Here is a 22,683-nt window from a genome sequence, read left to right as displayed (position 1 = left end):
AAATGCAGCACGGAGGAAGATGGAGGAACGGAGGGAACACAGCTGTAACAATCAGACATGACGAGACCGGGAGGAAGCAAAACCGAATACACTGACACGGGACGCAGACTGTCAAAGTAAAACAGGAAACACACAAACACAGAGGCAACGACGACTAGACGTAACACAAGGGACACAAAGGAGGCGCAGTAACGAAGACCAAAAACACTAAACATGAAGCCACTAAATCACAGAATGCAGGTAACAGCAGCACAAACAGAGTCTCCAGCAGTGTTGCCAACTCCTCAGTGAGGAAAATCCCTACTGGTTGTCCTAAAAGTCGCTAGAAGTCGCTAAATGACGTCATCGCCTAATTTGCATAATTGGTCATGCTAATGTAATTGTAACCTACGCTGCTGGAGAGAGAAATAACATCGTGGAAGAGACATAAAATGAGTAATAAACGTCCTAAATGCATTTAGAATTTATTTAGAACTACAAATTAAATTTCTTTTAGCAATTATTGTTTTTTAATGTCACAATTCCAACCCTGCTCCTTTACCCGGGCTTTGACTTAAGGCATTAAGTAGTTTTAAACCTTGTGATCCACAAAACAGCCTAACAGTAAAAGAAGAACTGACTGCGTTACAGTCGGTGCTGGAGCAGCGGCTTCGCTCATGCACGATTCATTTGCAGTTTGGACGCACAGGTGTGAACGTCTCCTGCCCTGATAGCAGCTGGGGGAGGACTATCCTCCACCTGTGAGCGCTTTGGCACGGGCGAGGTGCCCACGGCAGCACCGCTGCTTGTTGAGAGTAAGAGCGATACACGCTTTCACGTCAAAAAGTCGTCATAAATAAGTCTCCAATAACAGAAAAAGTCACCAGATTTGTCGCTAGTCGCTTTTTAGAAAAAAAGTCGCTAAGGGATCTGAAAACTCGCTAAATATAGCGACAAAGTCGCTAAGTTGGCAACACTGGTCTCCAGACACCAGGGTCACATCTGCATGTGTCAGGTTTTGCAGTGAGGACGGGTTCTTGTGGTCTGTGCTTACTTCAGTCTCTTGGTGTTGTGGGACGCCTCCTCGACCCGGAGCTCAGCTCTGGGAGGGGGGCGGGGTCTGTTCTGGTCCTGTTGTTCCAGGTTTCAGCCCGGTCCAGTCCAGAACTCGGTCCTCGTGCTCTTCTGTTACGTTTCAGGGTTGCTGTCGCAGCTTTGTTGGCTCGCTTGGCGGCGTCCAAAGCCTTGCTCATGGGCACGTGTGGAAAATTAAACATTTATTGGCTTCCATGTATTAGACAGTGCTGCTGATACAGTTCATCGCTCACAGTTCAGACTCTTTGCAGCAGCTGAATGTATGATCAGAGTGGGACCTTCAGCTTCGTGCTGACATCTTCTCTTTATCATAAACTGCTCATTTGTTTTACAGAGGAAACAGAAAAGCCTCGACGGATGCTTGAACTTCTGTGTCTGACTAATGAGAGACGCCGAGACTGCAGATCTTCAGGACCTTTTGTTTTCACATCAAACTGCTGAGTGAACCTGTGGGATGATTTCCTGCTTTCAGATGTTTCGGAGCCAGCGGAGCTCTTACACTCGTGCTCAGACACTTGCAGGACGCCGGATTTCTTCTCACGCCGGATTTCTTTTCAGCTGATTCACCATCTGTCCCTTAAAACGAGGAGACGAGGATGACTCTGACTGTTGGACGAGGACTTCGACTGCACGCAGCGTCTCAGCAGCTCGCTGCTAATTTAAGACTTCATCACTTCCTGACCACAATCACTTTCCTGCTCTGACTTATGGATCAGATCCCACACTGTGATCCTTAGAGCTGTTTTACACCACGGGAGTGTGGACTCACACAGTCAGTCACACACTGACTGTGTGAGTCAGCAGGAGAAAAAATAACGTATATTGTACTCGTACTCTGATTACTGTGGACGTACATCTCCCCACAAATTGATGTGTGCTGATAAAAACCATTGAAAATACATAGAAGTGATGAGAGTTTGTGGAAGCCGCCATCTTGCCCTTCATGTTGAATGTAGTGGTTCCACATCATATGTACTCTTAGATTTAAAGATCACAAGTAGCTCTTTTAAACGGTGACCATTTAACATTTGTACGTGTACAGTTTCAATTGAAGTTTCAGTTGAAGACTCACCTGTTCTCAGCTGCATTTGAATAAATACCAAATCCAACAACACCTGGTGATAAGCTAAGATTATACCAGCTAATGTCACGCGTCCTAAAAAATAAACAGTTTGATTACATTCTCACATCATATGTTTGTTCACTAAATGTCCAAGTTCAACAATATGAGATCCATGTTAAAGACAGTTTCCATAACACAGACTAACAGAAGCTAACAGAAACTAGCAGAAGCTAACAGAAGCTAACAGAAGCTAGCAGAAGCTAGCAGAAGCTAGCAGAGGCTAGCAGAAGCTAGCAGAAGCTAACAGAAGCTAACTGAGGCTAGCAGAAGCTAGCAGAGGCTAACAGAGGCTAGCAGAAGCTAGCAGAAGCTAACTGAGGCTAGCAGAAGCTAGCAGAGGCTAACAGAGGCTAGCAGAAGCTAGCAGAAGCTAACTGAGGCTAGCAGAAGCTAGCAGAGGCTAACAGAGGCTAGCAGCTACATCATAACTTCAGCACTTACTGATGGAAAAGTTCAGGATGTTTTCACAAGTCAGACAGAAGTGAGCTTCACTTTATCCTGTTTTAGATAAAAAGATTAAAAAGAAAACAAAAACCAACCCTCATTTGAGTTTACGTTTATTTAACCAAAAAAAAAGTTTTCATTGATGTAATTTACACAGAAAAATAATTAAGTAATAAAATAATGTTGAAGTTTAAAACAAAGATTGAGAAAAAGAAGAAAATCTGAGACTGAGCCAACAAAGCCTGCCCTTCAAAATCATCACTAGATGCAGTGATGTGGGACTGCACCGGGTGAAATGCTCCCTGTTAGCCCAGGTTAGTCACTCTGACTCCACCAACGTGTGAAAACTATGACCTTCAACTTGAATTTGATTTAGAAAGCAGACACCGTCTCCAACTGCAAACTCAGGCTGACGGGCTGGATGCTGAGCCACGATGACTCCAGAGTTCAGGCGGTTTTTGCTAAAATTTCTCCCAGAGACGCCGCGGGCGATAAAGAGGGACTCAGCATTTAGAGTCTGAACTTGAACATGCTTCTGATCTGTGGCTCTTACCTTTGATGGTTGCTGGAGTCCTTCAGACTTCTACACGATGCTGCTTCTGCTGCACCTGCAAGTGTTCTAAAAAAAACGATGTAATGCAGTCATGATTCCTCATGACTCTGGAAAATTAATAATCACACACATTTGTGCACGACAGGAATGAAAGAATGAAAAGTCGCACCTTGGATTAGCTTTCATACCGCTCATGTTCATGTAATATTTGCAGTAAACGTGCAGGTGGAGGCCATCGAGCAGTAACTCACGTTATTTCGTTTGGTGTCCTGCAGGTGGATCGGACGGAGGTGATCCGCAGCTGCGTCAGCCCTACCTACTCAAAGGTTTTCACGCTGGACTTTTATTTTGAAGAGGTGCAGCGTCTGCGCTTCGAGCTGTACGACATCAACAGCAGCCACAACGGCCTGAAGGAGGCGATCTTCCTGGGATCGGTGGAGTGCACGCTAGCACAGGTGAGTCACAGTTCCTTCTTTATCATTTATGGTCTTTATTTAACTTCAAGCCTCCCGTCAGACGATCTTACTCCCATTTAAGAAACGTCTCTGAAACAGTTGAATGAAAACTGAAGTTTCTATTTTTCCACACACCTGACAAATACCTGAGAGCCAATGAAAACAAGTAAACAGGAATAAATGAGCCTGAGTGTCACGAAACTGAAGAGCGAGACTGAGAGCTGCCAGAGGACGCCTGCTGTGCGTGTGCTTTCACAGGTAAACATTAGGAAGCTGTCAGTCATCAGCCTCACTTCAGCCGAAGGTCTGAACGGCTCTTTTTGTTCCCAGTGAAGTTTGTAACACCGACAGACTTCCAAAGCTTCTGCTAATAGATCAGCACTTCAGAAAAACATCAGTAAACAGAAGTCTGAGCTTCTCTTCGGGCTTCTTTTCTTTTCTCGATGAAAAGCTAATTGTTCGCCGTGTTTTTGTCAGCCAGCAGCTTTTCAGAGACTCCATTACAGCCTGCGTGCAGCAGACACAATGACGTGGGAATAAAACACATTTCTGTGTGTGTGTGTGTGTTCAGCCTCTCCACATGACACACGTGTGTGTTTGCTAACCGAGCAGCAGCTGACGAGGCTGAGAATCATAATCCTGTTTTTTCTGAACGTTTTCACTACAAACTAAACCTGAAAATCTGAACATGTTTAAACTTAATCTGCAGTTCCTCATGTGTCCACTAGAGGCACCAAAAGTGTCTCCCATGTAAAAAAGCTCAATATTACAGCAGTTTGTTTTTAAGTGTACATTTGGGTATCACTGATCGATGGATGGAAAAAGAAAAAATAGCTCAAAGAAAAAGACAAAACACTGAATGTGTAACAGCTCGTCACATGGATGCCTGTAAAAGCCCAGTGCCTGATGGGTAAGCATCATCTGTCAGTGTTCAGAGTTAAGCCCGTTTCAGATATACAACATTCACTCTGTAAATCGGTTGCTAGAGGAAATTCCAGGCTCTGGTTGCCTAGGTCAGCGGTCCCCAACCCCTGGGCCTCGGCCCGGTACTGTCACGGGCCGAGAGTTGAGGCTCAGGTGCGAAATGTATAGTTTTCAGGGTTTTTATTGTTTTTCAGTGTTATTTTGTTATCGTTTTATCGTTTACTCAGTTTTCCTGGGTCTTTTCACGTGTGTTATGAATAAATCTTCTTATTTTCGGTACTGGTACTAGTTTTATTTTGTTGTATTTATCCGCGACACCTTAAAGGCCGGTCCGTGAAAATATTGTCGGGCATAAACCGGTCCGTGGCGCAAAAAAGGTTGGAGGCTGCTGGCCTAGGTAACCTTCATGTGTCAATCACAGCAGTATCCTTCCCTCTAATTGGCTGTCACTTCAGCTGTTTGCATCCAAGTTGAGAACCTGGAAATTTACATTGCCAGCAGTTATTTCACTGGTTGTTGCCTGAAGGTTGAAGGAACGTATTTTTACCCAAACAAGGATCTAATACCTGGAATGAGGACGGACGTCTATGTTCAAGCCACAGATGGATGAAGTCAGTGGAACGTCGCCCACTTGTGAGCTTATGTGGTGAGCGGCTGTGAGGAAGCAGGTTACATATGCAGGACAATTCACCTGAAATGAGTGACTGAGCCTGAAACTCATCAGGAAGGTGTTGACTGATACCAGTGTTTCCCAACCACTGAAATGATCCGGTGTGCCGTGGAAGATTGTCTGGTTCCACCTGATTAGGTGAAACGCCGACCCTGAAGGCTCTAGCATGAGTAATGGTCAGAAGAAAGCAAAAAAGGTACGCTGGGGACAAACCGAGCGCTTTCCACTACACCTGTTTCACTGCTTTTTGTGACATTTTTGTTTGGTGGTGTGCCGTGCGATTTTTCTAATGGGAAATATGTGCCGTGGCTCCAAAAGGGTGGGAAACACTGGTCTAGGCAAGAACGTTTTCCCGTTGTCTTCCATAGACCGGCGAGTCTAAGGCTACGTTCACTCTGCAGGTCTTGATGCTCAAATCCGATTTTTTGATCAAATCAGATTTTTTTGTCTGCTCGTTCACACTACAAATAAAATGCGACAGCAAACGCGCTCTAGTGTGAACGCTCAAAGCGGCCGCATGCGCAAAAGAAGACGTCACACACAACGCGCTCTGTTTAGACCCAGACCAACAGTATTGTTTGACTGATGGCCTTAATATAAAGACTTCGGACTTCACGTTTCCCAATTTTTGCTTTAAGTTATTTTGTTATTTACATAATAATGTAAATAACCTAATAATGATCCTTATTGCTGTTTTAGAGGAGCGCTGCTTCAAAGGATAGTTGCAGATTTCTGTCAGAATCTGCAGATTATACAGAACAAATAAAATGTTCACGTTTCTCCAACGTTGTTCCCAACAGTTTCACCGGATGTCCAGGAAGTGTTCGTGATGTCTTCTCCGGCGCTGATAATCGGCGTCTGTCTTGTGTCGGTGACGTAAAAGACGGATTTAATGCGACATGACCATCAAACAGCAGCTTTCTAAAACATCAGATATGTATCGGATTCAGCACCACATACGAAAGTGACCCAGATCGGATTTGAAAATATCGGATTTGTGCCGTTCACACTGTCACACCATGATCGGATATGAGTCGCAGAGGGTCAAAAAAATCGGATTTGATGCGCTTTCGCCTGCAGTGTGAACGTAGCCTTTGTTCAACCACAGGTATCGCCCCCTGGTGGCCGTGAAGCAGAATGCTTCCACTCCATATGTCTGTGGTTCAGAGTGTCTTCCAGTGTTGCCGACTTAGCAACTTTGTCGCTATACTTAGCGAGTTTTCAGACCCTTTGAGCGACATTTTTTCTAAAAAGCGATCTGCAACTTTTTCTGGTGTTATTGGAGACTTATCGACAGGTGGTGGACTTCGCTCGCTTGTTCACTTTGCAGCTCACAAAATGCTGCCGTCATTTCTGTTTGCTCGACTCTATGTGGAGTCTGCGTCGGCGTCTGAGCTGTTGAACTGTGTGATTAGTCTAACCTGGCACGAGCTAATGTTTGAGCTGAGGGACGGCTTGTGGGAGTGAGCTCAAGCGTCGCCAAACGAATCAAATCTACAGGAATAATTTCACATGAATCATCTGAAACGTTTAAATGTGGCTCGCCGACCTGATCGCAGACGTGTTCATCCTGACTAAATGCAGCGGTGCGTTACTGCGACGACCGTGTGGAGGATGCGTTCAGGTTGATGGTCGGCTGCGTTCAGTCCTTTGAGATGCTTTCTGGAGAAGACAGCGGTCTTTGTTCACAGAGAAAGCAGCGTCTCTTTGTTTCTAAGTGAAGTCCTGCCAACTGTGAGTAAACGCCAGTCAGATAGCAGCGTGGCAACAGGCAGCCATCTGCTGTCATTACCAAAGTTTGTGCTGAAACAAAGTTTTCAGTTCGAGTCGAGCTCCAGACGCAGCTCTTATTAAAATCACCTAAATTCAGTCTGCGCTATAATGAAAAGATAAATCATAACGCAGTCCGAGGGAGTCGACGTTTGTTTGGTGTTTTGTTCGAGCTGAAGAATCCGATGAACAGACAGATTTTCCACCTGCTGTTGGTCTCATTAAAAACTGAAGTCGGGAAGTCTGTCAGCTGAGCCTCGCTGCGGATTTCCTCCCGACTGTTTTCAGTTTCCTGCAGGGAAGTAAAAATGTGTTGGAAGAGTTTTAACACACTTATCTGAAGAAGATGATGAGGAGAAGGAGCCAAGTGGGTGATGAAACAATCAGCTCGGATGACTGCGGAAAGTCGGGAAAAGCCTCCTCCTCACCATCGTCTCTGTTTCTGCCAGCAGCGTCAGCTCTGCCAGCTCGCTCAGCAGCCAGATGGCTGCCGGAGCGCCGCAGGTTTTTAACGGGCCTGGAAGAAGCCGTTCTGGCACATGAGGCGGCAGAGGGGCGAGATTTCACTCCGTGATGAAGTAAAACAGCTTCTTTTTTATCCTGAAAGCACAGGTTTGATTTTCAGCAGCAGGAGAGGTTTTCATGCTGGAACTGAAGTGGGGACACGGTTCAGGAGCAGCATTTAAACACATTAAAGAATATGTTAACAGCTTGGCATGTCCCGCAAAAACAGATCATCGCCTAAAAGCTGCAAGAAAATCAGATCCAGCACGAAGAGCAGGCTTGAACAAAGCTTTAAAAACGAGCAGGTGAGACACAGAAGACAAAATAAAATTCAAAAAGAACTGAAAAAAGTCCACGAGGGTCCCTGCAGGTTTGAGATCACCCTGGGTCAACACACCTGAAGCGATTAGTTCATTACCTCTGGAGAACTTCTTGAGAAGGTAATTTATCATTTAAATCAGCGGTGGTGGATCAAGCATCTAAAACCTGCAGGACACCGACCGTCGTGGACCGGGACTGGTGACCCCTGTTTTAAAGGCTCCGGAGAACCAGCAGACCTCAGCTGAGCCTGTCATGTGGGGACAAAGGACCCGAAAGCTGGACCCTTCAGTGAACAGTGTGTTTTACAGTGAGTTAATAACAGATGCACACTAAATCCCCGTTGCTCCCTGGACTCCTGCGTGTGTGTTCCCCTCCGACGTCAGTGCTCGTGCTGCTGTCGTGTTCCTGCACACCCTGTGCTGTCCTTCTGGTTCCACCTGCAGGAAAGCAGCAGAAGCACGTGATGGGCATGCACGAGCTGCACTACTGTACACTGACACACACTAACGTGGGATGTAACGCAATGATCCCGCATCAGTGGGAGCTCCAACGCTCTCCTAAGCTCCCCCGACGAGCCCTGATCAGCAGCAGGTGTGTGGCAGGAACTTCAGGTGTCCTCCATCCAACAGCCACACCCGCAGACACACAAACACACACACACATCACAAAATAATAGTAATTATAGTCCACACTGACCCCGAGTCCCCGGAAAGAGCCTCAGCAGCTCGATCACCACCTGACCTTCAACAGGTGACGTACAAACAAACTGTTTGACCCGAGTGGGAGGAACCACGGAGAGCCTGAAGAAGTGTGACTCTGCAGGGACGGGCGAGGATTTAAGAGTCCTGATGGAGGGCGTGCTCCCTGCAGCATTTAAAGTGGGGAGATGTGGGACCTTCAATCTGCTCAGCAGCCTGGTGGCAGATTTACAATAGAATAGAATAGAATAGAATAGAATAGAATAGCCCTTTATTGTCATTGTATATGTACTAGCGCTGCCACAAATGATTATTTTGATAGTCGACTAATCAGATCATCATCCATTGAACGTAAAACGTACAGCTTATTGCACCAGCAGCATCTGCTCTTATATAACTATCATTAGCTTACAGCTTTAAGTGTTTAAGGTATGTGCCAACTAAAAATAAAGACAAGATGATAGTTTATTAACTTTTAATGAAATCTGCAGATTGTTTCGGTGAAGTTTAATAAACTCCTTGCTATCTAAAATATAACAGGACACCGGAGTAAATTCTCCAGCATCTCACACTTCTGATAATCAGCTGTCTGCTTGACGTTTATTCAGCTGTGTAAAAACTATAACTTTAATCTCAGCCAAACCGATTTACTCAGGAACAAATAAAATACTGAAAAAAGCCAAACAATAACATTTTTAAGTTATCTAAGTGACTTATATATCATGTTTAACCTGAGTAGTGAAAGACGGCGGTGGGTTTGAAAACGATTAGCCGGGAGTCCGGTGTTCTCACGGCTCTAGTTAGCCTAGCCCCCGGCTAGCTATCGAGCTAGTGGGTAACAGACGTCTCCGAAAACGTCGGAGCGCTTTTGAAAATATGTGGTGTCTTGATAAACTGAGCAGATATTTGAGGTTTACACAGCTACATTCTCGCCTGAAAATATGTTAAACGTTTATTTTGTGACCCAGAAAGAATAATAAGAGTAATATTAAAACTAACTAGCTGCCGCCATTGTTGGAAACTGAGCTGGGCTGCGCTATGAATTCTGGGACACTGCTTCTTCTTCTTCGGGGTTTAACGGCAGCTGGCATCCTTGTACATGCAGTGCTGCCATCTTCTGTTTCAGTCCGTTATTACACTCTTAAATCCTACTACTTATTCCTGCGTCTTTTGGGGTCTTACAAAGCTTCAAACGACGCGTCGACTATTAAATCAGTCGTCGACGATTTTGATAGTCGACTAATCGTGGCAGCCCTGATATGTAGAACAAAGTTATGGGTGGTCCACTCCACAAAAATGTTTTAATTTACAGAAAATGTCACAATTTTCTTTGTCAGACAGCTTCCTGCTGGAAATCAACCATGTATGTGCAGAAGTAGCTGTGTGTATTAACACTGTGTGTGTGTGTGTGTGTGTGTGTGTGTGTGTGCACAGATCATCTCCCAGAGGAAACTGTCCAAAGCTCTGCTCAGACCTGGAGGCACGGTGGGGAAAGCCATCATCACGGTGAGCCCCGCCCTCTCCTCGTCCTCTCACGCCGAAGCCTTCGAGTTTTTCTCTCTCAGCTCTTTTCTCTCTGTGAATTTAAAGTTTGTTTCTGTGCCGTTTACACTTCGTGACTGCCAGACATTAAAGCCTCCAACAGACGGGGATTTTCATCAGTGCTGTGGTCGCAGCTCTGATGGCGGCGATCCTCTCAGCTGGACCGAGGACGGCGGCGTCTGCTCCTCACACAGATTTGCTCCTTTATTTATCCCCAAATTCACAGCTGGAAAATCCCCTCTGATGTTGCTCTTCACCTCTGTGCACACTGAAATGCTTCATGGGGATTTATTTCAAAGGGATTTCAGTGCAGGAGGAAGCTGCAGTTACAGAAAATTAAAGCTTTTGTTGTGTTTCCTTCACCCCTCCCTCCTTCTGTCCTGTCCCCTTCTGTCCTCCCTCCTTCTGTCCTGTCTCCTCTCCCCCTGTTTCCTCTTCTTTGCGTCTGCAGATGAACTCTGTGTTTTCATGAAGATAAACGTGTGTTTGTGTTGTTTGCATGTAGCGATGTGACATCTCTCCACATGTGATCTGTGATCAGCTGTTGCCATCGTCACCATGTAAACATGTCGGTGATTCAGCAGGAAGCCGACGTTTATGATAAACGTTCATCAGGTTTGAGATCTCTGGTTTTATCTGTGTGTGATTGAGTTGATTGGAGGCCTGTTCGCCTGATGTTGGTCTATGGATGCGTCTCATTAGTCAAACATATTTCACACTGCCCAGGAAATGAGCTGTGATGCTTTCAGTCTGTGGATTCAGTTTGCTCGGCTGTTTGTTTATCTGCCTCGTAATGTGTCGTCTTAATTAATTTTGCAGGGATTATGTTGTTGGGCCTTTTTCATGTTTACGGCTGGATTTGACGCTGACTGTCAGAATGACGCTGCGTCGCTGGCCGTGCTTCATCCAGCTAGAAGCTGCTGAGGTGCAGCTCAGGAACTGTAGTGATGCTTTCAGACAAACTGCTCCTCACGTCTGTTTATTGCGTCAGAATTTTCCACAAACTGCTAAAAGTTGCAGAGAGACACAGACTAATGAAAGCAGTATGTAGATGTCTGATGTCGCCACTAAGATACGAAAACGTTTGTTTGTTTTGAGCATTGTTGGTTTGACCTCAGGGTGAATTTGCTGTGATGTCCACTCCTCAGACGTTAACTTCACATACTTGGCTTTCTAAGCGTTCCCACATCGACGGGCATCAACATCTGCTTCTCTGAGATCATCGCTAAAGTCGTTCCTCCTTGGAACTGTTAACACATCCGAGTGATTCAGACCAACAAACATGTACAGAGGAGCTCACACTGACTGAGGAACAGTCACCCTCTGCGTGGCTGCAGGGAGGCGCTGCTTAGTTTTTCACAGTGTTTCTGCATTTTGACTTAGCTTGTGTTAAAAAATGTTACAATGTGTCATGTGTTGGTTATTTTTTATTGCCCTAACACATGTAAGGACGTCTTATGTCCTGATATGCAAAATATGTACTTCCTGTTTCACTAACCAGTTAAGAACATAGTGGTCGTGTCCACTATGTTCTGTCCAACTAACTTTGGACGATAGTTGGACATCCACTAAGGCTGTCCAACTATCGTCCAAATTCATGGGCTGCTTCCTCCTGAGGACGCATTTGGTGCCGAAGGCTGTCCAAATTCGTAGACTCCTCCGAATGCAGCCGACAAATGCGTCCTCCTTTTCCCCGAATTTGAAGGATGGGTCGGGTGTGTCCTTCGTGGTCCACCATATCCCAGAATTCATAGCGCGGCCCAGCCAAACTCCATTTCCAACAATGGCGGCCGCTACTAAGTTTTAAAATTACTCTTACTAATCTTTCTGGGTCACAAAATAAACTTTTAACATATTTTCAGGTGAGAAAGTAGCTGTGTAAACATCAAATATCTGCTCGGTTTATCAAGATATCGCATATTTGCAAAAGTGCTTTGACGTTTTCGGACACGTCTGTTACCCACCAGCTCGATAGCTCGCCGGGAGCTCGAGGGTTAATGGAGCCGCCGAGAACGGCACAACTCCCGGCACATCATGTTCAGATCACCGCGGAGTTTCGCTGCTCGGGTTAAACGTAATATATAAGTCACTTAGACAACCTAAAATGTTATTGTTGGGCTTTTTTCAGTGTTTTATTTGTTCGTGAGTAAATCGGTTTGGCTGAGATTAAAGTTATTAGATTAGATAAAACTTTATTAATCCTCCGGGTGGTTTAAACGTCAAACAGAAAACTGATTAAACAGAAGTGTGAGACGGTTGAGAGTTTACTCCAGTGTCCTGTTATATTTTAGACAGCAAGGAGCAGACGGCGAGTTTATTAAACTCCACCGAGACAGCGGTGACGCTCATCAGAAGGCTAGACCGTCCAGTTTAACAGCCGTTTACTTCCGGCCTACCCGACCTCCTGAGGACCCGGCCCACGTAGACCGCGAAGGCCGGGTCCTCAGGAGGATGCAGCCCATGAATTTGGACACGACCAATGTCAGTGTTGGTGTGGAGTACAGGAAATGAGCCCAAGTAAAAATGAAGGCGAGCTGTTTATTGGCTAAAACTGAACCCAGCAGAGCAGCAGCAGCTCAGACAGGTGAAGACAGCAGAGGTGGAGCAGGTGGTCGGTAAGGATGGGAAAACAGGAAAGACGACAACCTTCAACCTGTGTTGGAGAGCAAAGTAGTGTCAGGGACACTTTAAATCACCATGGCAACGTATGCTGAACACATGTCTGGTCTGGAGCGCGTTATGTTCTCTTCACCTAACAATGCAAAGCACCTCGAGGTGACAGCTGTTATGATCTGCTGCTAAATGAATAACAGTGAACTGTGTGCAGCACGAGTGGCGCCTTTAGACTTCATGCTCATCTCAGCCGTTCCTCTGATGAGCGTCTGATGAAGCAGTCGATGCTCAGATGATCCGTTTTCTGTAGAAGAGGAATGAGTGCCAAACTGCCTTTTTATGTGACTGAAGCAGAGACAGTGAACATCCTCACTGACTGGATGTTTCAGAGCAGCTCACACAGAGAAAGCTGTGAAACGTCATAGTTTACTCCTCAGGAAGTAGAAGTAGCGCACACGCACGGGCAGACGGGCGAGAGGTCTGGAAATGGAAACCAAAACTCAACAACTCCACATCAGTCAAACAACAATGAAACCAGGATTCAAAAATACAAAACCCCGAGACCATGACATCACATGGCTCCACCCACAGTCTGATCAGCTGTTACACGAGGAGCTGAAGTCACTCCGGTGCACAAACTGTGAAATGATTGTGTAAGAAAAGAAAGTCGGACCCTGAAACTCTGTTGGTGCTTTATGCATAAAGAGGATTTGAAACGAATGACTGAAACTTGCTACGACTGTACAGTCACACGTTTCTGCGATCACTGGAGTCGCCCCCTGCTGGTCACTAGAAGTAATGCATGTGTACGCTTAGCTTCACTTCTTAGAAGCAGAAGCTGCGTCTGCAGAGAGGCTGTCATCAGAAACCTGCTGCTCTGCACTAAACCTGCCGCCCAGGTGTGGCAGCATCACGTTACCATGACAACAGGCCATATAGCCACACTTTTTTATAACTACGTCTGTGTTTATGCAGCGGGAAATGCTGGAAGTCTGTAAGCATTAAACTCCACAACGTTGTTTTTCTGATTCTACGCTGCGTTTTCCTCTGCAGCAGCATCGCGCACTTTCCCCGTTAGCCTGACTGAGCACTTTCAGCCTTTTGCTTTGCATTTCCTCGACTTTGATGCTAAAAGTTGCTCATTGTTTTGGGGGAGCTCCCAGAGCAGGGTGGCTCGTTTGATCTCCCAGAGTCTGATCTGAATATTCAGAGTTTGTTGTTGAGTTGAGGCTGCACCCTGGCTTCATAATGAGGCTCTTATCAAAGGGAAATGTGCTTTCAGATCACAGCAGAGGAGCTGACGGGCAACGACGACTACATCGAGCTCTCCTTCAGCGCCAGGAAGCTGGATGATAAGGTAAAACCTGCACCTGGACCCCCCACTTACCTCCTGAATGTCTTTCTCTTTATTTGTCCAACAATTTAATAAATATCACTTTTCAATTCTTTTGTTTGTTTGTTTGGTTGATTTTTTTGTAAATAGAATTTTAATTCAATTCTATAATAAGGTAAGAAGGGCAGAGGCAGTGTTTGGGCTGCGGCTCTGTTTAGTTCATGTCAGACGTTACCTCAGTGATGCGAATTTATCGTCTAATGCTAGTTAGCTTGATTAGCTGCTATTGCAGAGTTTATTGATGCAACGCACAGATGCTTCGCTAATTAGTGCAAAATAACTAAAAAATAAAACCACTGAATAAGATTCAACAATAAAACACAAAATTTTAGGATTTAAGAATTATAATATTTGTAAGATAAATACATTAAAAGCCTCCTACAGGACACATTATGTCCAGTTTAACCCTTTAAAACCTGCACACTCTGTTTTGCGTAACTATTTTTAAATCCCGGTAGCTCTGCAACCACGTGAGCTAGCGCAATAATTGTTTTTGCATATGAAACCGGAGGAGTTGTACTTACATCTTATGCCATCAGCTTGTCCTCGGTCACAGTTTCCTTCCACATATAGCTTTGCAAAAACTGCATAAAAAGCACTTGCAGGAACAAAAACATAATATTCCAGAAACACGCTTTGCTGATCCGATCAGCTGTTTGTAACACTTCCTACGTCCATCAGCGCGAACTATCGCATGTCCGCCATGACCTGCCCGAAACCGGAAGTGACGTCATTTTGCAGAAATGTAGTTTTTTTTACCATCAGGGCCTCATGAGCCTATACTGGTGTTTTTAAAAGTTATGTTTGACTTTATGACTTTCTGTGTGGTTTCTGGGATGCTTAGGACTCATATTGCACTGCTGGAAATAGTTTATTTTGATGCAGATGCTGCTTTTTTGCAAATTTGCATTATAATATTTATTTTCGTTTTTCCTGCAGTGTATAAAAATTGGTGTATTTCAAAAATAAAACTATGAAGACACTCAAAATAAATTTCCTGTGGTGGGAAACTATTTTGTGCAACTTTTTTGTATTTACAGTTTTGAGGGATAAGCCTCTTAAATTTCTCTAACTAGAAATATATGTTAAAAAAACAAAAACAATTTTAAATTTTTTTGTAGTTTATTGCACTTTTTTGCAATGTATGTAATTACTATGCACTTAATGCAGACATATTATTAAAATTTGGGCTGTAATGGTTGTATTGATGTATATCAACTTGAAATGCTCCCAAAAATGGCTCCACAGCATGTAAAAATATAATATAAGCTCTGGTGGACTTGGTTCTATGGTCGGTCTTAAAGGGTTAAGTACTCATAGGATTGGATGAGGCTCCACCTGCGGAAACCTTCCTATTAAAGTGACTGAATTATCAAGTTGGAGGACCTCACCACTCTCTGCTGTTATAAATGGGGAAAGTCTCCATAAAGTTTACTTCTGCTACAATTTTTAAACATGGGGGCCTATGGGGACCGACTCACTGCTGGAGCCTCTGGTGGACGTTAGAGGAACTGCAGGTTTTGGCTTCTTTTGCAGCAGTTTGCAGAACATCTGCACCAGCTCAGCTGCAGCATTTCAAAGTACATAATATAAATACGACAAACAGTAAGTAGTTGTAGTACGTCTGCCCCACACGGTCACAGTTTTTAGTTTAGGTTAAATGATGAAAAGTAAAAAACAAATAGTTTTTGATGCATGTGTAAGTGTTTTGCATTAATGAGAAATGACACATCCTGATAGCATCGTGTGGGGTTACAGTACTCAGAGCTCACAGGGCTAACGTTCAAACAGCCACTGTGAACATGAGTGGGAGTCATTAGTCACAGCAGGAGGCTCAGGCACGGCGGGCTCTGAAACCCACGCCACAGAGTGTAACCACAGCATCAGTAATGATCACAGCGACAGGGTAAACATCACAAGCCTGAGAGTCACTGACGCTTACTGTACTTGCTGAATGAAAGCATTACTCAGTGGTTACGTTCATAAACAATCACCTCTGTCAGCAGATTTTAAAACGTTTCATGTTAAAATAAAAACAAAGAAAAGAAACAAGACACGTTTAAAAACTGATAAAAGTCGGTAAAAATCCAGAAGACAGAAACTCAGACAAAGGAGTCAGGGCTTTTTGAACAGGGGAAATAATCAATAATCAATATAATTACATACAGGAAGTCCAATCCAAAACAGGACATCAGGGGAAGCCAACTATCAAAGTAAAACAGAGACAGAAAACACAGAAACTAGGAGACAGAAACATCAGAATAACCAGAAAGTCACAACACAATCGACTGCTCCTATCACTAACACTAACACTATCACTAACACTAACACTATCACTAACACTAACACTGATCAGAGTGATGTTGGTAAAACTGAACCTCATCACTACAACAATAAAACAGGAACCAAAATCGTCTAATATCACAAAAACTTATTAAAACTTCACTGAAACCAAACCAGGTTTTTATAACTTACCTGTTTATTATTGTGGGCGTGGCCTGTTTGCCTGACAGATGGGTCAGGAGCATGTTAATGTAATCACATTACACAGATAACGTGCAGCTTTAGGTTTCCGATCCGTGACCGTGGAGTCAGCTTGCTGACTAAGCTAGCTATGGTTAGCTGATGTCGTTAGCCTCGTACTCGTTTTAGCTCCAATAAACCAACATGTGACAGCAACGACTCTAAACCCACCATCTGCTGCCTGCGTCCATCTTTTATATCCAGTCTGTGCTGGTTTGGAAACAGACTCTGTACGAACACCAGGGGGCGCTGCGTATAAAGCCAGTATGAGCGTGATCAGACTGAATGTCCTGACGGTGTCTCTGCTGTTTGCACTGAACTCTGCGTTTGTACTTTTAGGACTTCTTCAGTAAATCGGATCCGTTCCTGGAGATCCACCGACTGAACGATGACGCCACGCTGCAGCTCGTCTACAGGACGGAGGTACGAACACATCGACACACAAACACCACGTTAACATTAAAGGCTGAATTATTCAAACTGGAATCAACACATCATCGTATCAAAAACAGTAGAAAGTCCACTTGTTTACTATTAATAATAATAATAATAATGCTTCGTGGTTAAAAGTCATGTTTTATAATCTGGTTCATGGTTCTTCATGTTCAACTTTAACTTGTTTCTACGACTTTGCTTAGATGCACTTTGGTGACCTGGTAGGTGATTATTCCCACAGAGGCATTTCTGGGCTGACTCATTGTGTTGATCTGATCTTCTTCTGTGTGTCTGCTGCGTCTCTTTGGGTCATGCAAGCGTTGCACTCTCCACCTCCCTCGGTGGGATTCAGGCGGACGAGTTGGAAAAGACAACATATACTTGAAAGACAGAAACTTGCTTCTGAGAGCATTAAAGCTCTCAGTCGATGCAGTTTTGTTTATATATATGAGCTGCTGATTCGCTGTAGCTGCACAGCTGGGATTCCTCTCATCCGTGAGCACATTGAGATTTTTCAACAGGTCCCACAGAGCAACAGTCCTCCCAGCTGACAGCAGGTTTCTGATCACTTCCTCCCGTCTCCCATCCAATTTAGCTCCTCGCCTGCGGCTCAGTGTGAAAAAAGTTTCCCTGGATGGAGGCTGAGCTTCCATCACATGATCACAGAAGGTCATGCAACACGTTGACAGCTGCTTCAGCCTGCGTGGTTATTATAAAGCTGGAGAGCAGGACATAACCAATGGCCCTATAAAAGCTGCTGATTGGCCAGCTGCTGGGCAGGGAGTGTTTCCACCAATCAGTTTGGAGCAAGCCCTCAGTACCAGAAAGTTTCTTTCTTGCAGTCAGCTGTGTGTTTGCACATTTAAGGAAGTCTCTGACCTTTTTGCTCTTAGTGCCAGGGAAACACAGGAGGGCGTTTCTCTTACACCTGTGAGTGAAATGAAATGCAGGCGGATGTTAAATGAACCAAAGATGGAAGAAAAATGTTAAAGCATCATTTTAATTAACACAACACACTTCCAGGAAACACAGCAGGCTGGAAAAACGAGGATGACTCCTTTCAGCCAGCGGTTCTCCTCAGAGCTGCTGCACGTTTACACTGCACGCAGCAGCACGCAGCAGCACGCAGCAGCACGCAGCAGCACGCAGCAGCACGCAGCAGCACGCAGCGCTCTGCTGCGACGCAGCGCGAGCTGTTTTTAGAGCTGACCCTGCTCTGTGTTTGTCTCTCTCAGACCGTCATGAATAATCTCAATCCTGTGTGGAAAACCTTCAAAGTTTCCCTCAACTCGCTCTGCAGCGGAGACCATGAACGCAAACTGCAGGTACACACACACACACACACACACCCACCCTTATTCCTCACATCCACGGCCATCTCAGCATCAGCAGGTAACCCAACAGGAAGTCACTGGGCTGTGGGAGGAACCCACTCAGGAACAAGCAGAACACAAAGACTTTCACTGACAGTTAAACACTGTTAAAACTAGAGATGGACCGATCCGATATTACGTATCAGTATCAGTCCGATACTGACATAAATTACTGCATCAGATATCGGAGAGAAATAAAAAATGTAATCGATCCATTAAATATCAAAAAAGCTCCTCACAAAACTTACTACACGGCGTAACTCAGCTCATAACCGTAGCACGTCGCAGCAGTGTGGTCACGTGATAGAGCCGCTGTGTGTATTTGTAGCGTCGCTACCAAACCAGCATTTCATCTCCGAGGAAGTTTTCCCAGAGAGAAGTAAAGCAAGTGTGTAAGTTCATCTCTGAATGTTTGTAAAGCATTCCAGCGTTAAGATTAACAACAGATATATGGAGCGACTGTCTCTCTCTCTCTCTCTCTCGCTCCTGTTGCTACTTCAATCATGAAACTGATCAATGATCAGCTGATCGTCTCTTGTTTGTTTTTGTCCCACTTCTCACCAGAAATAGTGTTCTAACTCTTTAACTGTTAAGTAACAGTTAAGTAACTGTTAAGTCTAATATACAGTAAGCTGTAGTACTTTTTCCTTTGGGAACCATCTGTGCAGTCTGCAGTTCTGTTGAAGGAAGATGTTGAATCTATTTAATTATTCTTGAAAAATAATTAATTTCTGTGCATTTTTTTAAACATATGCATTAAATTAAAATTGGGGCTGGTTCACTTTTTTTTGCTGGGAGTTTGCAGCCCTGTTAGTTATGTTGTTTAATATTTCTGCTAAGTTCTCTTTAAAACACTAGAATAGGGAGGATGGAGCAGGTTTAACTTTATTAGATTGATCAGTTTTGCTGAACTATGAAATATTTTGGGTGCAGTGTATTTTTTTTTTTTTTTTTTACATACAGGTATAACAGAATAGCTTTAGTGTTGTTGTTTATTTAAACTTGAGTATGAACTTATACAAAAAGCAGCAAGATATTAAAAAAAAAACAGTTTTATTGATTAAAAACACTATATCAGATTCATATCGGTATCAGCAGATATCCAAATTTATGATATCAGTATTGGACATAAAAAAGTGGTATCATGTCATCTCTAGTTAAAACCAACAGTTTTTGCACATTTTGCTGAAACTGAACTCGATTTTGAGAAACATCAAAGTCATTAGACGCTCTGCTGTTCATCAAACCAAAGGTCATGACCCTGACCAAAGGTCATGACCCTGACCACAAACAAAGGGACAATCTGTCCTTTGAAGTTTTAACAGTTACATGTAAAGTCTATAAAATGAGGCAAACTGATGCTAATTAGTGTTGAGTGGCTGGATTCTCTTCCTGCCTCTGACGTGACAAAAGGAGCTTATTGATGGTTTTTGGTTCACCTGCACTTTCATACAGACAAAGATCACAGACGGAAGCTGACACATCAGTGCTGAACAGCAACAATTCCCTGAAGGCCGGATGGACAGATGGATGGATCCATTCACTCCGTCAGACGCAAACGCTGTGTTCACACTGCAAATCCGACTTTTTTGACCCTCTGCGACCCATATGCGAGCATGCTGTGACAGTGTGAACGGCACAAATCCGATATTTTCAAATCCAACCTGGGTCACTTTGGTATGTGGTGCTGAATCTGATACATGTCTGATGTTTCAGAAAGCTGCTGTTTGACGGTCATGTCGCTGACAGAAGACAGACACCGATTATCAGCCTCTGCACGGAGGTAGCAGCCTCTGCTCAAACACACGATGGACTATTTATTCACAGAAATAGATTCAAGGTTAACACAAGAATTTACACGAGTAGAAGCGACGCAGGGCAGGGGGCCGTGGGAGACCGGGGCCGTGGGAGACCGGGGCCAGGAAGTGATTCATCACGGGGAGGCACAAAGAGAGCGACAGATCGGAAACTTGGCAGGTTTAGACAGTCCTGATCTGAGGGAGGTGTCCATGAGAGGGTCATAACACGTTGAGATGTGGAGGTCGTGTTCCCCAGAGGGCATCCAGGGAGATGTGACAGGCAGGAGGGCGGGCAGGTAATCGAGCTGATCGACTGTAGAGGAGAAACAAACTGAAGCAGAGTGAACACAGCAGGAGGTGAAAGGCAGCAAAGGCAGCAGGACGAACTGGGGAGGAGTGGAAGGAAGCGCTGGTTTAAAAAGCGTCCTGCTGATTGAATGAGGCGCAGGCGAGATGATGGAAGCTCCGCCTCCGAGGACGCATCCTGGATACAGACAGGAAAACAGACAGTTATCTCGACCCGACGTCCTGGTCACATCGAGACGCTGGTTCAGCAGATTTTTAAAGCCGTGACATCACACGGAGATGTTTCATAAAACCAGACTTTGATCTTCAGCTGATGAAAGACACAAACTGTTTTTATAAACGTGTCCATGTGGCTGCAGGCAGAGCTGAGTCTGTCCCTGTGCTGTGACCCTGGGACACTCGTCATGTGCTCGCAGGTTGCAGGTGCACACAGTCTGCTGTCTCCTGTGTCAGTCGATGGATGTTGTGGCTCCAGTCTAAATGCAGACGTCTGATTGGCTGCAGCAGCAGGTCAAACAGCAGGGAAGCAAAACTTTTCTTTGTTTGTTCCAGTTTTATCGACTGCTGGAATTTTTGCACATTTCCAAACTAACTTTGCATCGACTGCTTCACCGAGTCTCCTGCATCTTTTCTGCTGTTTGTAACCTGAAACTACAGAGACGTTTTCACCCGGCAGAGCCGAGTGACTCCAGAGGAACACATCCATCATCGCTCGTCCTGCCCGCTACTCATTATCCACCATTTTTGACCCGAATTCCCTTCAATCAGTCACGGGGGCCTGAGGCTGGACCCCTGTCAGCAGCACAGAGATGAGGTTTGAGGAGGTCAGCCACCTCAGCAGGACAGCAGGATGTCCCGAGGGGAGATGGATGCAAGGGAATGATGGATTTTAGATTGCTGCAGACCGAGGGAGGGCTCCTGTGATCCGAGGGCTCCTGTGATCCGAGGGCTCCTGTGATCCGAGGGCTCCTGTGCTTCCAGTTCCAGCTTATTCGCTGCAGAAAATATAAATGTGTTTTAATAGAAACCTTTTTTTAATACGGTGTAACTCCAAAGTTTACAGTTTGTGATTCTAATTTCTTTAATTTCACGAGGATCTCAGAGCAGAGCTGCTGCTCTTCCACGTAGAAAGGAGCTTCAGGGTCTGAGTGAGGTGTTTCCAGGAGGAAGGAGATGTTTCAGGCATGTTCAGCTGCTCCTGAGAGGAGACGAGGTCCGGGTATCTCCATGTCGGAGCTGGAACGAGATACAAAGCAAAAAATAGATACAATTTATGACATTATAATCCCGAGTGTTTTCTGATAAATTAACAACTTTAAATAAGTTTCCCCTGAATGTTTCCTCGTGCGTGCGGTTGTTGCGTCTCTGCTCCCACAGCCGTCACACAGTTTTAGGAGAGACGCCTGCAGCAGCGGAGGAGTGAGTTACATGGATGACACAGAATTACAAACAAGCGTTTTTAATCAGCGACATGTTTCCTTAAGCTGTTCCCGTCAATCACACGTAAGCAAATATTACAACTGCGCCGCTGGAAATGACTGTTGGACATGTTGATGGTGGAGTTAAGACAGGAGGAGGGAGGCGGCTCAGGTGGGACAGCGGGATACCCACGCGTTTACTTTGTACAACAAAACTTTGTTTTCTTTCTGACAGCTGGATTTCCTGTTTCACATTAAAAGCATGACGTGCACTCACAGCCACTATGACTTAGCTCCACATTTTCAATTCAATTCAGTTTTATTTATATAGCGCCAAATCACAACAAAAGTCGCCTCAAGGCGCTTCATAGATACAGAGAAAAACCCAACAATCATATGACCCCCTATGAGCAGCACTTTGGCGACAGTGGGAAGGAAAAACTCCCTTTTAACAGGAAGAAACCTCCAGCAGAACCAGGCTCAGGGAGGGGCGGGGCCATCTGCTGTGATTGGTTGGGGTGAGATTTCTTTTACTTCTTCTGATTCAAGTTCAGCAAACTGCAGTTTAGAAAATGCAGGAATTTATTAAAAAAGAGAAAAAAGAGACGGCTGATGCAGACGAGGCGCCGAGGGTCAAATTATGGCACAAACATTTTTAAAAAGCTGAGCAGATAAAACGGAAACGTTAAATCTGATCATCTCCACAGCTCGTGTACACGCTCACGGGGATTTCACTGACTGCATG

At 44.7% G+C, this 22,683-nt stretch overlaps 1 protein-coding gene across 3 annotated transcripts in view; it reads left to right on the top strand.

Annotated features, from left to right (window-relative positions):
- Positions 1 to 22,683, top strand: part of cpne4a (copine IVa) — a 95,175-nt gene that overhangs the window by 33,888 nt on the left and 38,604 nt on the right. For all 3 annotated transcript variants that reach the window (XM_085177032.1, XM_085177031.1, XM_085177034.1), the window contains 5 exons: positions 3,470 to 3,649; positions 9,971 to 10,042; positions 13,974 to 14,048; positions 16,947 to 17,030; positions 18,278 to 18,367. In XM_085177032.1, the coding sequence (XP_085033158.1) occupies positions 3,470 to 3,649; positions 9,971 to 10,042; positions 13,974 to 14,048; positions 16,947 to 17,030; positions 18,278 to 18,367 (501 nt within the window). The remainder of the gene's footprint in view (positions 1 to 3,469; positions 3,650 to 9,970; positions 10,043 to 13,973; positions 14,049 to 16,946; positions 17,031 to 18,277; positions 18,368 to 22,683) is intronic.

The sequence above is a fragment of the Neolamprologus multifasciatus genome, chromosome 11 (genome assembly GCF_963576455.1).
Source record: "Neolamprologus multifasciatus chromosome 11, fNeoMul1.2, whole genome shotgun sequence".
NCBI classification, from domain to species: Eukaryota; Metazoa; Chordata; class Actinopteri; order Cichliformes; family Cichlidae; genus Neolamprologus; species Neolamprologus multifasciatus.
This window is presented reverse-complemented; position numbering and strand designations above follow the sequence as displayed.